At 31.3% G+C, this 18,625-nt stretch overlaps 2 protein-coding genes across 2 annotated transcripts in view; both read left to right on the top strand.

Moving 5' to 3' along the window:
• The first annotated feature begins 1,194 nt into the window (after nt 1-1,194).
• LOC123659420 (diuretic hormone 41-like) lies at nt 1,195-8,428 on the top strand. The gene is made up of 4 exons (XM_045594637.1): nt 1,195-1,320; nt 4,682-4,777; nt 7,709-7,862; nt 8,078-8,428. Exons 1-4 carry the CDS (start codon nt 1,195-1,197, stop codon nt 8,116-8,118), a joined length of 417 nt encoding a protein of 138 aa, XP_045450593.1. The 3' UTR covers nt 8,119-8,428.
• A 1,206-nt stretch (nt 8,429-9,634) lies between these two features.
• Nucleotides 9,635-18,625, top strand: part of LOC123659411 (dynein regulatory complex protein 9-like) — a 31,682-nt gene continuing 22,691 nt past the window's right edge. The window contains exon 1 of the mRNA XM_045594629.1: nt 9,635-9,776. Coding sequence (XP_045450585.1) covers nt 9,635-9,776 — 142 coding nt within the window. The remainder of the gene's footprint in view (nt 9,777-18,625) is intronic.

Here is an 18,625-nt window from a genome sequence, read left to right as displayed (position 1 = left end):
TTGTGTTGTAAAATAAAATAAGCTGTTACCTTATATTTTCAAAGGTTATATTAGTACCATACCTCCGTGGTTTAATTGACGTATATCTTAATTTTAAAGTTTACCAACAATTGCTTACACTAATACAAATGCACTAATACACTAATACAATGCTGTGTGGTTACGGCATTAAGAATATAGCCACCCCCTCTCTTCCCGTGGGTGTCGTAAGGTGCGACTAAGGGATAACACAGTTCCACTACCACCTTGGAACTTAAAAAGCCGACCGATGGCGGGATAGCCCTCTAACTGGTGGGTTTGAAATACACAGGCCGAAGACGGGCAGCAGCGTCTTCGGTGCGACAAAGCCAGCCCTGCGGTCACCAACCCGCCTGCCCAGCGTGGTGACCATGGGCAAAATACATGAGCTCACTCCATTTTTGGCGCGAACTTGTGGAGGCCTATGTCCAGCTGTGGACTGAATTAGTGGTTACAAATGATATTACAATATATATATCCTAATTACATTTATGTGTAGTATAAATAACTATTTGAACTTAAAAAACACAGTTATTTTGATATCACAGCTAGACATTTTAAATTTATAGACATTTTAAATTATATGCATAGATATATAGATAAAACATAAAATATTTATTGGTTGTTCCTTCATTAATAATATCTCCTATTCGTATATTACTATTATTTAAATTACTTTTTTAAATCTCTTTTACTTATAAATCTGATAAAAATACATTTGTTAAAAAAATTGAAATTTATTTTTTAATACCATGTACCTAATTTTAATCCGTAATATAGTTTTAAGTATTTGTAAACCGATATGCGTTCCGCCGTCAATTAAGTTGCTTTAGAAATATTTGAAAAATAACTGAATTGACCGAATCCCGAATAGTACTCGAATATTTGTAGCATCTACTTTAAATAGCAGGCGAGAAATATCAAATTAAATCAAATGGAACGTTAGTTTATTCAATAATGCTTCAAAAGCACTTTTAAATCGTATTAAATCATAAATTAAAAGTATATTATTTTTCAATCAACTAATAGTAGATAAATGTGAATCTACCGCCGATTTGAAATGTAGAATATAAAAAAAAATATTTAAAAAAAATCTATCAATTATTATGAATTTAGTCGTGTAAAAGATTTAATCTAGTATAAGCAGATAGAGTTCTACAAATGTTTACATTACAGATGGCCTGGGCGATCTGGTGCGCTATGGTGGTAGCGGGTTGCGTGTGTACGGACGCCGCGCCAGCGTCGAACGCGCTTACACCCGCTCTCGACTGGGCTCAGTTCGATTCAACGGGACCCGACGATGTAAGTAGATATTTAAGTTTTTAAATATTATCTATTTATGTAAATAAAAATTATTTCCTAAATGTTGCTAAGAGCAAAATTCGACAGACTGGACCAATTGGCTATCTTTTGTTTTGTGTTTCTAACGCTCTCTTAAGGTACTAAGGGAATGAAAAATAAATAAAATTACGTAAAAAATTGCATTTTTTTAAATGTAACGATCATTTAAAATTCTCTTGCTTGACAGTTCGCAAGATTGGGCAACTCCTGTCGGGTCAGCTAGTTTATACAATAAAAATATACATGAAGCTGCTTCAAAACAGATTATAGGTTTGAAAAAGAAAACTACAGAAAGTAATGTGGTATAGCTAAATAAGGCAAAAAAAAAATCATAAAAGAAATTCCAAGTCAAATAACAAAATGAGCTCGTGAGTTTGTTGCACTGAAAAGTGCTAATAATTTTGAAAAGCAATTTATAAGGTCACGTCCGAAATTCAAGATCGTCACTTAATTTTCAAATTTGCATAGAAATGTTCCTTAAACATCAGATTACATTGAGACCGTAACTCCAAAGACTTAAAAAATATATTCGCGTTAATATTTATTACCAAATTTAAAAAATAATTTCAATCTAATCGATTTGTTTTGTAAACTATTTTTTGAAAGATTAACGTTATTAACGATGGAAAAGTTTTAAGTGCTTACTTGTGGTCTCCCAGTGGTCGTAATTCGACCATAATTATTTTAAATTATAAGTTTGAACATTAGACAAAAGAGTATAATTATATGCGTATGTGTGTCAAATACATGGTAGTATGCGTAATGTTTTTTTGTTGATTTAATGTATGTTTTATTCTTAATAAAAAAAATTAGCATTCTGCGCTCCTTCTTCATATAAGTGTGTGAAATTTCATACTCCTCCGTCAGCGCAGTTTTCGTAAAAAGGTGTACAAAGATTTTGGTTCACGTATATAGACATAGGTTGTTACTATTTGCATGAATTGATAGGATAATTTATACCTAATTTTGTATCACATGATTTTTTATATACGAAAGATTGTAAAAAACACTGGCTAACTAGGAGAGTTTCGTATTCGCCTTTTTTTCGTGAATATACCGATTTATTAAAAAAAAATCTGTTACATAAACGTAGTCATGATAAGAACGAAAAAAAAAAATCTGATTTGTTGCAGTTGTTTCGAAGTTATGCACGTACATACACTATTTCAGCGATTAATTTTTATTTAAACCTATAGGTAGTATTATAAAATTTGTTCGAACGAAACAAAAATATAATGTCAACCGATTTGACGCATCCATGCGAAATTATGCTACTAAACAATAACTTTTAATGCAATAAATTACAATAGTTCATAGGAACTTGTTATCGTTTAATATCAGTCAAACCTTCATAATTCAAGTATTTGATAGTTTACGAGTACTGCAATCAAAATGTCAAAATGTTAACAATTTCTGTTGGAAGTTTGCAGACGTACATGTAATAACAATTTAACTGAGGGCCTGTTTCATCGGTTAACGTTAACTCTATTTGACTGTTGACGGTATCCAAAAGATAAAAGTTTACGATTTACTATTCTTATTCACATTTTAATTCTAGTTTATTTATGGGATATTTCTATTCGCAATTATGAATCTAAACGTTGTAGTTTCTTAATTGAGGTGAAACAGGTGATGACAGTATATTTCACCGCCTGCGGTTTAAGTTTTTTCGTAACTTATTTGCTTGATAAACGTTATCAACAATTAGATAAACAAGCCCTTAAGGTGTAGGTGGAAATGCCAATATTATGAAATTTATTTATAAACAGTAAATGAGTTTTGAAATGTATTTAAGAAAAAAATTAACAGCATTTACAATTTGGAGATCTATGTCATTACGTTCTTGCTTATTGTAAATTTCTTTATTAAAAGCTCCTTCGTTTAAATAAGATAGATATGTCCGCCTTTCTGTTTTAAGACAGTATTCAGAGTATAAAAAGACATGAGCGACTAATAGCCCGTAGATTTTGTCTCATAGAATAAAAAAAAGTTTCAGAGTCTTCACAGCTTAGTTCTATAACTAAATAGGTACATGTTTTATTTAGAAAGCGTATTAAATAATAATATACTTTATTGTATATTTAAATAAAGAACAAAATTTACATAGCAAGCAATTATAGTCACAAATTGTACAACCAGGCGATCTTATTGCTAAAAAGCAATCTCTTCCAGACAACCTGATAATGAGAGGGATATTGCTTTTCAGATGGACAGGCGGTATATAAATATAAATAAGTAAAAAAAGAATATATTAAAATATAAAATAAGATTTTTATTAAATAAAAGTACGTAATAAAAGTATCTATTGTCAAGTTCAATGCTTACTTTTAACTTTATTCGGGCCTAGCGCCAAAGTATCACCACTTTAAACTCTGGAATTCTATCCGCATAATTACGGAGCTAGTTATTCCTATATTCCGCTTTGAAGAAAATATAACTTTAACAAAGTCATAGCGAAAAAACAAAATTAGGCTACACTACTCCTAACTTTTATTTCAGTTACAATAAACGCCATAAATTGTTTACGCTTATTATATATACGCTTACATTACATTAATCATATTTTAAAAAAAAGATGATTTTTCTATCGAATTATTCTATTACACGTATTAAATTTATATAATCATATGAGAGAAAAAAATAATTATCGTAGGTATTATTTTACAAAATACGCAAGCTGACTCGATAAACATTGTGTTGTTTCGCAAAATGTCAAACTCGTAAAGTATAAGTTTAAAAAGAAACTGGACCGATATATGACCGATATATTCTCATACTTACTAAATAATACATAAAAATCGTAAAAATGACAATACAATATTTTTATATATTAGGTTACATATTGACGACCACACACTTCAGCCTATTGCAGTCCACTGCTGGACATAGGCCTCCCCAAGTTCACGCCAGACATATTGACGACCGCTCTGGTGTAATGGTGCGTGTGTCAGCGGTGCCTAAACACCGACGGTCGCGGGTTCGATTCCCGCTCGGAGTGGATATTTGTGTTTACACAAATATTTATCCCCACCGTGCTTCGGAGAGCACGTTAAGCTATTGGTCCCGGTTGTTATCATGTACACCGGATAGCGATCGTTACTTATAGTAGGGAATATATCTGCTAGCCCGCATTGGAGCAGCGTGGAGGATTAAGCTCTGATCCTCCTACATGGAGAAAGAGGCCTATACCCAGCAGTAGGATATTACAGGCTGAAGTACGTAGCGTAGGTTACATATTAGACATTAACGACATACATATGACACAAGTATTTTAATGATTTGTACATGGTGAACATTATTAATTATATATTATAATTTGTAGGAGAGCCTCGGCTATGCTGTTTCTCCTATGAGCGGGCGTCTGTCGGCTGGTGCTCCTTGGCTATACCTCCTAGCTGAAGTACCCCGTGATGCTCAGGTATTTCATATTAATTATTTCTATATAATTTACCGACCAAACCCGGTTTTCGATCAAAACGGACTTGACTTTTCCTAAATACTTCGGTACATACATACTAGAACTGTAACTTAACTCGAATACCCAAAAAATGCAAACCGTGCTGTATCAGCAAGGCAAGGCTAGTAATATATCATAACACGTGTAGGATAAAGCCGCTAGTCCAATAATAAAGCAGCTTGGCACGAACCTTTGGGTTTGATCCGCAATCGCATTTGGCTGATTACACATAATAAAAAAAAGTTTTTACCTTTGTTTATATGTATACAATTATCTTATTATCGATATAATTTATTTTTGTAGAATAAACGATTTTCAGTTTGTCGGGATTTTTAATAAGCGAAAAATTTGTTGTAATTGTTAATTATAAATATTAAAACGATGATTAAGTATCTCTCTTTAATTACAAGGCTGGTATCACTTAAAAACTAATTGTCTCGAGAAGGAAAACGGACTGTCTTAATTATTTTCTATGTAAAGTTGCAGAGTAAACTTGATATTCTTTGTTCCTCTTAATTTTATTAGACTTTACTGATTAATACCTTATAAAGATACAATACAATACAAATACTCTTTATTGTACACTATCAGAGAAAAATAATTTTACACCGAAAAAGAACATATAGACATGTACAAAAGGCGGTCTTATCGCTAAAAGAGCGATCTCTTCCAGACAACCTTAAGCATGAAAAGGACATGACAAAAGAATTAGACGGCATGGAGGTGTACATACATAATATATACATATAATACGTAAATATACATACATATACATATTACACACTCATACACACACATATACATATATATATATATATACACATATATATATCAAATATATATAAACATAATATATAAAAAATATGAAAATACGAATATACATACGACAGAAGAGAGGAAGGACCGTTCCGAAAGATACGTTCGCGCTTATTATTAATATTGTTTTCTCGCAACAGACATTGATCATAATTATATGTATATAATATAATATATTAATACGGTAAGGTTTAAAATGTTTGCCTCCCTTTTTAGAAAAAGCCTCATAATTATTCCACATAAATTATATATCATTTTATATATAATTGCTTGCTTTACTGGCGACAACAATAAAAAAAATTGTTATTGCTTTTTTTTGTAAATTAATTAATTATAAAACTATGTATATATGACGGCTTTAATTTTGAAACAATGTCAACACGATTGACGGTCGGTAATTTTTTGTTGTTCAATTTCAAATCAACTCACGTATAGATACTTAAAAATAAATTAATAATTATTATACTTATTTAATGCGACTTATTCGCACGGGTATAGCTAGTACGTAATAAATTGTTAATTTACCAAAACATTAACAGGAATCTCATCTCGTTAGGTATCATCCATTTAATATAATATGACAATGTGTGTTTCTTAAAATAATTAATAATATGAAAATATGAAAGAGGTAAATTGTTGAGTAGTTTTGATAAATATTCTCTGGGCATAAAGTAAAACTTGTGAACGGATATTCACGTCCTTTGCAATGAAAGCCTTTTATTTGGACGGCATGTCGGATGACGCAATATTCTGCATACAAAGCGATTTACAGATGTGACGACGAAATAGATAAAATGTTATTCGCTGTGAGTATAGGTATATAACGAATAGGATGTGTACAAAGGTTCCAACTAATGAGGCTATGGCTCGCACACGTCGCACCCTCTACGTATCCGTCAACCCTGCTGTGGAAGTTCTTCAACGAGAGGCCTACAACAATTTCTTGGAAAGACAAGCTCACGCAAATCGCGATTTTCTCAACTGCGTGGGAAAAAGAGGTTAGAATGAAACTGTTTAAACTACGTTTGAGACAGCACTGTTACAAACTTACATTTGTTTGCTTCCTAAATGGAAATTTGCTGTTTTTCGTTTAATTTCATGTTAACATTCATGCACGATGGTAGGAGAGAATTGCAACTTTGTCTCCATTTTTTGCGTAGTATTTGCAACTTATCTACAAACTTTAGTAGCGTACGTTTTTAGCATTATGAACATATTCAGACTGATATAACAAGCGCATGTTGTAAAGTTATTTTTGTCCAACTAAAGCGTTTTGTTGCTTACCTCCTTTTTTATTTATAGTGTAGTTGAACGTTGTAGCTCTTCAAAAACTGAAATGTAATATTTGTCTGTTATTTTATAAACAGATTAATTCAAATTAATAATAACAATTATATATCTCTCGTAGATCCCTGGAGCAACCCAGACTGCTTTAACCATTAAATTTTCACAAATTAGAAGATAGATACTAACATCTGCCGTCCTGCGAATAAAAAAAAATAACGTAATTTAATGATTTGGTAATGTAAAAAATTTAATCTTAATAATATTGTAATAAAAAGCCTTATGTTGAGGATAAATAAAATGATTTGAATAATATATTTTTTAATTTATTACCTTTTCCTTTAAGACATACAAAACTACATATTTAAATATTATAAAATATTATAACTATCATTGTCAACTTATTTAAGAGCACAGTACTTGTAGAAATAAAATAATAAACCTAGAATTGTACCAGTAAATAGAAAAAATATTTATAAATTTATTACTCTTATTATTAATATTTATTACTTTATACTACTATCCAAGATTTTACCATTTTTTTTAATAAAACAACTGTTTAAATTATACAAATACAGCCTAATTCATATACTTCATCATTACATTGTAAATGTATACGAAAATTATACGTCAAAAGAGTTTGTTTTATTTAAAAACTTTATTTCAAATTCCAGTATCAAATTTTTAAATTCTTTTTAAAAAAAAGGTTCACTTGTGGAATCAAATAATATATCAACACAAGTCATACAAAACGTGTCGTGTAGTATATTATATTGAGTTATAATTATGAAGGAGAGTGAGCGTCTGAAGCGACGCATGCCTCAGCTGTCCATCGACATGCCGATGTCCGTGTTGCGAAACAAACTGAACCTCGAGAAGGAGAGGAAGGTTCAGGCCCTTCGCGCTGCCATCAACAGGAGCTTCCTTAATGACATCGGAAAGAGAGGTATGTTTTAATCGTGTGAGACCATTGTAGTGTTCTAATACTGTATCTAGTTTCAACTGAACTCCTCATATTATACCCTAATTTTTACGAATCTAATATTTCGTTAGTCATAACAACTAATCTCTCTTATTCTTAAGATATTGAATATATAAAAGCTCTTTTTCATTTACTTATATGGTATTCATCAATAATAATATTGTTTTTCTTTATCACAGGTTTTGTCTTAAGCCCGTCAACGGAAATGGATAAATATTAAAAGATGCAGTTCATCGCCTTCCAGGAATACTGTTATTGATTAAATCTCCAACGATTACTGCCTTGATATTTTAATGTTAGAATATGATATTCAACTAGTTGATATTTGTATAGCGAACTTATGAAAAGGTGTATGGTGTACTGTTAATATTAAAATCATAGATTTAAATTGTTTTATTGCTTACTTATTTGTTTGTTACACGTTAAAAATGTGATTACCATAATTATGTTAGATAATGTAATTTTATTTCGAAATTGTGCGCTTAATGTTAAGGTTTACCATAAAACAAATAAAAATCAAAATTAGTTAATATTGTGGTTTTATTTTCAAAATTCGTTCATTTAATTTATTATATTTTGACGATAATTAGATACAATTACATTATAAATACCATTATAGTTCAAATTTTATTAAATAACTTATAAAGAAAGCTTATATTATACACAAGTACATAATATTGTTTATTTCAAATTTTGAATACAAAACCTTGTAAAATATAAATTACATAGTCTTTAATATCGGCAATCTAGTTGTCAAAGCAAACATGTTACTTTCAATTAATGAGCTGACGTTAGGAATAAAAGATAGTAAACTTTTTCAAAATAAACATTTACTGTTCAAAGAATCAAGACCTAAAGAAATTTGTCATTTTTATATATTTTTTCTCTTAATAAAAGAAAAACATGAAATCTAAAAAAGTAAATATGTATCGTTTACGTGCTTAAGCCTGCAATACCATAACCCACTGCCATGTAGTAGAAGTATCAGAAATTAATCGACCACGCTGCTCTAATGCGGGTTAGCAGATATATTCACTACTATAGTAACCGATCGCTATCAGGTATACATGATAACAACCGGGACCGACGGCTTAACGTGCTCTCCTAGGCACGGTGGGGAGACCCACAAAGACTGCACAAACACGCAGACCACGGCAAACATCTGTATGGCTAATGCAAATGTTTGTCATGAGCGGGGATCGAACTCGCAATCGCCAGCGCAACAGACATTGTGGTTATATAATTGATATGATAACAACAATAGTAAAAATAGCGATATTATTGCCGAGAGTCGGTATTAAAAATTACATACACGGACGAAATTAACCAACCACGCAATCTCTTGTTAATTAGCTGTATCAATTACAAAAGTCAATAAACTGCTTTGAACGTTGTTATTGACATACAATCAATGGTTATTTAATGAAATTAACATTTTTGACAAAAAATGATGTGCTAATAAACTTCGGAACAAACGATACTGGCGTGGTGTTACGCTAACGAGCGAATTTCGTTAAAATTTTCCTATATTCAATTTGTACTCGTACGATGCAACGTGTATTTCCCTGTCAGCGATATACAAAATATATGCAAATTTGTATAGAAATAGTTTAAACTTCTTGTTCGAGACTTCGACGAGGTTCGTGTAATGAGATGTTAGATTTTTATTTAAAGTTTATTTATTGTTGTAGAGTTTGGGTGAAGTACATGAGGGACGTGCGAGACCGAAGCGAAAGATGCCATCGCTGTCGATCAACAACCCCATGGAGGTGCTCCGCCAGCGACTCTTGCTCGAAGTGGCCCGCAAGCAGATGCGTGAGGCAAGCCAGCGACAAGCCGTCGCCAATAGAGTCTTCCTGCAGAACGTTGGCAAACGAGGTCTGTAATAATTAAAAAATATAAATAACAATTATACTAATTACATCCTGTTTCATCCGTTCTTATTATAATTTTATTCATTAAATAAAATAATTATTTATTACAAAAAAAAAACTAATAAGACTAACATAGTAATTAATTACAATTAAATTTAGTAAAATCAAAACAATGTTTACATAAATTAGCAATCAAAAATAAAATTTGTTCGAAGCTATTAATTGAAACTTTTTGAACTTTCTCAATTTTATACTTCGAAGTTTTTGAAGGACGGCGTTCTTTTGCTTTTTAATTTTCAACCTGGTAAATAACCTCAATTTTTCTTAATTTAGTACTAACGATAATAAACTAGAATATAAAATAGTGGTTATTTTTATTTTTATTTTTATTTTTTTCTTTGACAGGATTTTGGGCAAATTCAGTTCCATCGCGCTACGACAATTAAAAAGAGCAGGAATCCTTTTTTAGTTCCGCTGATCGTCTCTCACCGGCTGGGTACAACACTCTGTGACACCTATATTTTCGAGAAAGCAACCCAAACAATATGTATAATTTAACTAATCGTAACAATTGCTGTACTATTTGCTCCGGTACATTTGAGTCATGAATACAAAAGTAGAAAGTTTAGACGCTAAGCTTAATTTAAAAAAAATAAACTCTTCGTAGTTATTAGAATGCAAGGCGACAACATGACGTCTGCTTTTGAATTTTTCAAGAATATAAAGACCGAGATGCTATAATTAACAGAATTACCGTCCTTATTTTAACTGCTTATAAAAATAGTTAATTACGTTCCTTTTACAATTAGTTCGGCTTGAATGTTAACCAGCTCAACATTCACTGTTATTGTAATCTTATTTTATATGTCTCTTTTCTTGTCTACGTAGTGTTCTTAATTATGTTGTCTAGATGTAGAAATAGTTTTATATTTTGTGCCAAATATATCTTATATAATATAGAGTGATACGATCGCTACAGTTATATACCACCTATAGATATATTTTAGGAGATTGTAATTAAATAAAAACCAGCTATTCACCTATTTTTATGTTCCTTATAGATATGTACAGAATAGCTGTTACATATAATACTTTTTAATTGATCTCTATTAGCTTAAAATGTAGGCGAATGTAATAGTCAATGATATTGAAATATTATTTACGTTCAATAAAAACGTTAAATTATTATTTTTCGTTTTATTTTCCGACTAATATAAAGATTTGTATAATTTCTGTATTACAAAGGAATTTGACGTAACATTGTAGCCTTGCGATAGCATTTCTTAGACAACGGCAACATTTAAACATTATGATCTTAAATATGTTAATGAAAGCTCGGGGAAATATGCGACGTATGACTTTGCATCGTTGTTCTTGTTGTGTAATGTAAATAACATGTCTATTCTCTACCTATATCATCTTGAGGCCACAGCAGGAAATTTACTGCTCAAAATATGTAGCAGCCCGACTGGAGTACTACCTCGATCTTACAGAAGATCACAGCTAAATAATACCGCTCTCAAACAGTCTCCTGTTCCTGGTTATGACCAGAGCTCCTGGGGGGGATTGGGGATAGGGTCTGTAACACGCTTACAATGCTTCTGGTATTGCAGGCGACTATAAGCTACCGTAATCGCTTAAAATCAGGTGAGACCTACGCTTGTTTGCCGAACTAGTCTATTTGTAACATTAAAATACTTTTTAGTAAATGCATATTAACGTATACACGATATATAAGCCAAACTAACATTTTTTTTAAAATTTTGTCTGTCTGTCTGTTTATTCCAGCTAATATCTTAAACGGTTGGACCAATTTTGACGGGACTTTCACACTGACGGATAGCTGATATAGTAAGGAGTAACTCAGGCTACTTTTAATTTAGAAATTTATTTTATTTTATTATTCTGCGAACTAAACAATAACTTTTTTGTTAAATTTCACGCGGACGAAGTCGTGGGCATAGCTAGTTATACACACACACACACATATATATGTATACATATATGTATATATATAACCCAGGAGTATTTAATAATAGAGACAACTACCGAACTTGTGCTTATAACGAGGACAGTAAGTTTGTCGAAACAAGAAAATAACAACGTCCAATGTTTCAAAAGCAATACAAACTATATTTTAAAGATATCTTGCCTTTGTGTCGTCAATTTATTTGTAAAAATATTTATTAAGTGTATATTCAATATTCAAATATAACATCTTAAACCCTACGGAGGGTAAAAATACTTAAATAATGTTATTTAACTGTAATAAAATAACTAAAATAAACCTGTTAAAGTATATAACCAGTTGAATGAAAAATAATGAAATTATCTTTAATAATAATTATTACAAAAAATGTCTTACAAATTTCTTATTGTTAATAATTAAATTCTTATCTTTTTCTTTAAATTGTATCATTAAATAAAGAGGTCGATTTTTAGCCATAGTCAAATTGGAATAGCCTTATAAAGCACTCTCATCAACTTTCACTCTGAAATTTCACTTTGACGACGCTAATTAACTTTTTTAGAAACTACCCGAAGTTTTGACTCACAGTTATCCATACCTATGATATTTAATATCTACTAAAAATAACAATAAACTTATTGTAACGAGTATAAATGTTTTCATTAAATTTAAATACCTGATTTAAAGTGCATTATCTAAATGAATAAAAAAAAAAACAAATTAATTAGCATTTCAAAAAGCATAAACCACAAAAATTAAAATAAATTAAGTAATAATTAAACAAAATTAATAACATGAACGTTGTTTTACATAGTAAACCGGTAGATAGTTCGGCTAAAGTTTGGTGATAGCAGGCAATTGCCCGCAAGATACAAAACTCAAACATCAAACGAGCTCCATCATTCACTTGATAAAGGTTAAACAACGGCACTTCCTACTAACGACTTCTATTTGTTTGAAACCTGATATCATATGACTCGCTCAACTTAGAAGTTTCAACTTCTTATCTGTTATATAATTTATTTAGTCTTTTTCAAAACGACGAACACGGAAAGTCCATCATTAGTAGGCAAAACGTTCTTATTTATTATAGGAAACTTTATAGAGTACTAGCTGTGACCGCGACATCGTCCGCGTCAAATTAACAAAATAGTTATTGTTTAGTTAGCATAAAAAAAAATCTAAAATAAAAGTAGCCTATGTTACTACTCATTAAATCAGCTATCTGCCAGTTAAAGTCCCGTCAAAAACGGTCCAGGCGTTTCAAATATTAGCCGGAACAAACAGACAGACAGACAGACAGACTAAAATTATAAAAAATGTTATTTTGGTATATGTAGGTACGGTGTATCACTACATAGTATAAAACAAAGTCGCTTTCTTTGTCCCTGCACATGTATGTACGCTTAAATCTTTAAAACTACGCAACAGATTTTGATGCGGTTCTTTTTAAAAGATAGATTGATTCAAGAGGAACGTTTATATGTATAATAACATCCGTAAAATAGTGGAGAAATACTGTTATTTTTGAGGTTTCTAATGTGATGTCGTAAATAATTACATTTTTTCCGCTTACATTGCAAACGCAGGCTGAACCCTACGAGATTTATCAAAATAATGTACTAAGTATTGTACACATTGAAAAGGTCTATAGAAAACTCCGCGATGGTATATACCTATCTCTTATGGATATCCCACAATAACATTTTTTTGTCATTTACTTTTTACGACAAATAATGGCTAATTTTTGAAGCGATTTTAACCAATACAACATTAATCCTTATCCAATTAAATACCTTAAATGTATTTTTTATTTAATATAGATCTATATGGCCCTTTACAGCATATGATTTAAATGAATATTTTCGAAGATATTACAGATTTAAAAATCGCGGTACGTAGCGTTTGCGGCGGTTCCGGCCGGCTTTTACTCTAAGTTAACGCGTGCGGGCCACGGGCAGTAATGAATAAATCAAAACTACTGGATCGATTTTAATCATTTTTTCAGTGAATGACATAGGCTATAATTATATTTTATACCCGTGCGAAGCCGGAGCGGGTCGCTAGTACATTAATATGAATTGAGTAAAAGGGGGTTATTTTAATATTACAAACAGACACTCCAATTTTATTTTTTAATTTGTTGTAATAGATCAAAATTTTTATACATATTTGCAAGTTTCCAATTTAAAGTTGTAACAATACTTGTAAGAAAGTTTAATAATAATAAATAAAGGCCTCACCCTCAACTCAGTTCAAAATATCATTTCTATGAAATGGAAGAAAACGTGTAGTTCAAGGTCTATAATTTTTTTAAACATGATCTTAACTGAATTTTTTGGTAGGTACTGAAAATTTGTATGATAGTCTTTCATTTTTTATGCTAAAAATATTACAAATACTACAAATTTAATAGACGTCCGATAGCAGATTTAAGAAAAATTATACCTCTAAGGGCGTCAAACAGGGGTTGAATGTTTGTGTTTGACATACAATCTGCCCGTCCGTCATTTCTTTTTAATTCATCATTTTTTTTTAGTTTTAAAATAATTAAACAAATAATTAAACGCGTATTATAAGCATTACTGGATAATCTACTCTTAAAGGGATGACATAGGGGTTGTAAGTTTAAATTAAAGCTACGAACATCAAATTTTAGTTAAAATGAGTGAACACGTGTTTCAGTTTTTGTGAAAATTTTAATCTTTAAGGGTCGAAATAGAGGATGAAATTTATAATATGGTAATCCATTATTTCTGGAGTTACAAGCTTTATATTTTTTTCCATAGACGTTTTACTCTTTATGTAATTTTTACGTCTCAATATGTCTTGAACGTTTTTCTGTCATATCGGAGGCAGACATTTTAGAAGTATATCTCTATGTATTATCTACATATTTCTACGCGAGCGAAGCTGCTGCTAGTATAATATAAAGGTAATGAACAAGGCACAATATAAATGTAAGAACAACCTAATAAAAATCTGAACCGATCAGGAAAATTTAGGACACTAGGCCTTTTTATAAAGAGAAAAACAAATTATTTTAATTTACGGAGTTTTGAGTCATTCAAAGTTAAAGTTGAAGTCAAAATGAAATTCTTGTTTTGAATAACTTTCAAAGAAGAGAATTTGGCTAAAAATGTTTAAGAATTTTTTTATAGGTGATTAAATTCCCTTCAAAAACGTCGGAACGTTGGATTTTTTTTCGAATGTATACTGATTTTTGAGTGAAGTAGAAAATTCCCAAAGTTAAAAAATGAAAGTGTGAAATCATACAAAATTTCAGGGCGTGGTTATGAGAAAACGTTTCATCTGACAAACGATTTCAATCAATTTTTTTTTGTAGAACATTTAATTCTCTAAAAAAATGTTTAGAAGTCACTTTCATTTACCTCGATGGTTTAGGAGTTATGAGACGAAAACTTGCTCAAGAAAAAAAAAAGATGATGCGATGACCTCTTAATATTAATATTAAGGGCTGAAATTCTCACAATATTTTTCCTTTGTCATCCCAAATTATATTTTCGATATACTTTAAAAAAAAAGTTGATGTTTTTACCCAGCATAATATACACACATGTACATACTGTATGTGCCTGTAACACCCCACTGTTGGGCATAAGCCTCTTTTTCAGGTAATTATGATAACAACCGGGACCGACGGCTTGTAAGTGGACAATTTTTCTTTACATTAATTAACACTTCAGGGGTCCATAATAAATTATTTCTGTCACAAGAATTTTATTGAGTCAGAGCGTAGTAGGTAGCTAGGAAATATCTTGCTCAAAATTTGGAGAAGTCCGACTGGGGAAGTACTTTATCATTACAGAAGACGACAGCTAAATAACAGTGCTCTTAAGTAGTTTTGCCTTCCTGTGGTGAATAAGGTAGGCAGAGCGCCTGGAGGGTTGGGGATAAAGATAGCAATGCGTTGCTCCTGGTGTTGCTGTCTTCCAAAAGCTACGGTATATAAATAGACACCATCAGGTAGGCCGTACCTTTTTTTTCTAATCGTATGATAATATCTTTTAAAGCATTTAAATTTATATCTATTTATATGTATAAACAACATGTTCTTTATTGAGATAATCTGCTAGAACAACACAAAAAACTCTCCTACAAAATATATGCATTATTTTCAATATATTGAATAATGAGTTAATTCAAGTTATTTCTAATCAGATGTTTTTTACCTTTACTAAGCAATTTAATATGACGGAGAGTTTAATTTGGAAATTAAATCGTAAAGATAATTTTCTTTACAATAACCCAAATAAACAGGGACAAGAATAAAGTTACACCTTTTGTTTATGTGGAAAATTACCTGTACCTCCTAAGGCTGAATTATTAAGGTTTGAAACTGACGAATGGAGTTCTCACCAATTCTTGTCCGCCTAAAACCTTTTTGTAGTATTTTGCACATTTAGTATAGGCTTATTTTAATTCAATGTGGACGTAATTTTATGGATGTCAAAAAGTTATTTGAAAAAAAAAGCAACGACAAAATGCATTTAGATCCTGATATACCTGAAACCTTGGCTAAGTTATATAACAAACATAGGTATATAGAATAAAAATATATAGATCAGTGGTTAGTAAGTACTTATACTGAACTTTTATAACATTTGTATTATATTTATAATAATTAAAAGAATATATCTGTTTTTAATTTTCCATAAATACTTACTTTCGCGAAGTTTAAAATAAATTTCAGAGAAGCGATGGTAAAATTCTAAGTATCGACAATGAATTTAATTACGCCTTTTCGTGTTTGTATTTTGCGTTTACTTAAGATTTATAGGAGTTCGTTGTTTTCACTGTTACTTGTGATTGATCGTAACAACTGTCCCAATTACTATAAAAAAAGGTATTTTGATATCCGTAATCATTTGTGCACTTTATTTATTTAATGTTACTAATTTGTTTTCATAAATAATGTAATTATACAAAATATATATTTTGCTTTTTTACTTTACAATTTGTATTTAAGCGTAGAATCAAAAAATACGATAACACTTAAAGAACTTGTTTTCTTTGTGTAAACTAGCGGCTACCTACTACTTATTAGCTGAAAAGATATCTTTTCTTCTTTTCCTCTATACATACAAACTACTAATTAACATTATTCGCTGCACATTCTGCCTAAAACATTCTGCAATTAGCTAATATCATTTAGTGCATTAGCAACAGTTGTGCTAATGCTACGCTCGAAGGCTCACCGGCAGCGGGACGACGAGACACCGACACGACGACTCTACAAATGTCAAGCGATAATTAAAGGTCATTTAATTTGAAGCGGCACGCCGAGAGCCACATGATTTCATTACTCACTTCTCGACACGTTTTCGTTAAGTAAAGAGCCCCATATATAGCCACTTAAAAATTATTTCATATTTTTTTTTTATTAAATTTTTTCCGTGAATACGTAATTACATACTTTTTTGTTCATTTAAATTCGACGCATTGATTGTTCATAGACGACGCGTTGGCGCAACGGTCACAGCAAAGGTTTGTGGCTGTTGCGCTAGCGGTTGAGGGTACGATCCCCACACATAACAAACATTTGTATTAGCCATAGAGCTGTTTGCTGTGGGCTGTGTGTTTGTGCAGCCCTTGTCAGTCTCATCACCGTCCCTCGGAGAGCACGGTTAAACCGTCGGTCCCGGTTGTTATCATGTACGTAGGTAGCGATCGTCACTCATAGTGAGGAATATATCCGCCAACCCGTATTGGAGCAGTGTGGAGGATTAAGCTCTGATCCGTATCCTAACCATGTAGGAAAGAGGCCCAGCTGTGAGATATTACAGGCTGAAGCGAAGATAATCATTATGAAGACTGTTGCCTTGAGTATTAGGCGGATGCGTACTTTCACATCCTTTTCTTTTACTTTTCCATGCTTACTGCTATGTCAAAGGAATTTTTGACAACTCCTGTAAAATCATATATTTTTATAAAAAGCATAACTTAAAACCCAAGTATAATATAACAAGAAAAAAAAATCTATCTAAAACAAAACACTAATGAAAACAATCAAACATCCAAACGTGGTGAGTTGAGTTGAGAGTGAGTGGTGAAACAGCCTGTTTCACCTAGCATAGCGTATTAAAATCGGTTTTCATTAGGTTTGAGCTATATGTATATCATGGAACACTTAGGATAAAATAACTACTTATTTTTTTATTATACTTAAATCGAGGGAAATTTATCATTAGGATAAAAACTTACTTTTATCGATTTTTTTTACCTAATTTTATAAAGGAGAAAATATTAATTTTGGCTCGAAAACGACAACAAGAGGGCTGGCGGACGGCAAAAGTGGCAAATTAGCCATATCACAAAAACTATTTAGGGCTTTTAGATTCCGAAAAATTTACGTTTCATCTCTCCTCGCTTTTCCCGTCTATATATTCGCCCTTGACTCTTTGAAAAATAAGGCAAGTGTTAAGCTTATTATTTATACAATTGGCAACTGTTGTAATTTTTTTACACATCTACATGCTCGCAAGAAGACGACATAATCATGACTGATATAAATTTGCTCTTTAAACCTTAATATTGCATAAATAGAACTCTTAGTCAAAAATTGCTTTTACTTATGTATATCGACTTAGACAACATCTATTCTATGTTAGATTATGTTCAAAGGCTTTGACGGTGTGAATTTTTTATAGATTTAAATGTCAATTTTTTAAAGCCTGAGCTAGCTATGAGATCAAAAAGTATTAGCCCTAAATTAAGAAGCAAACAAATAAACAAAAGATGATGACCTGAACGCGGTAAAGCAATTAGGGTTCTGTGTTAACTGCGGAATATCACAAAATTAAGTTAAAAGTGTAATTAACGAATAACCAAAAAGTAGTTATCAGCAACCTTGAGCAAATAAG

The sequence above is a fragment of the Melitaea cinxia genome, chromosome 2 (assembly GCF_905220565.1).
Source record: "Melitaea cinxia chromosome 2, ilMelCinx1.1, whole genome shotgun sequence".
Lineage (NCBI taxonomy): Eukaryota > Metazoa > Arthropoda > Insecta > Lepidoptera > Nymphalidae > Melitaea > Melitaea cinxia.
This window is presented reverse-complemented; position numbering and strand designations above follow the sequence as displayed.

Coding starts and splice junctions, on each gene's coding strand:
- LOC123659420 (XM_045594637.1), top strand. CDS start 1,195: ATGGCCTGGGCGATCTGGTGCGCTATGGTGGTAGCGGGTTGCGTGTGT. Junction 4,778..7,708: donor AAGTACCCCGTGATGCTCAG/GTATTTCATATT, acceptor ATAATTATGAAG/GAGAGTGAGCGTCTGAAGCG. Junction 7,863..8,077: donor TAATGACATCGGAAAGAGAG/GTATGTTTTAAT, acceptor TCTTTATCACAG/GTTTTGTCTTAAGCCCGTCA.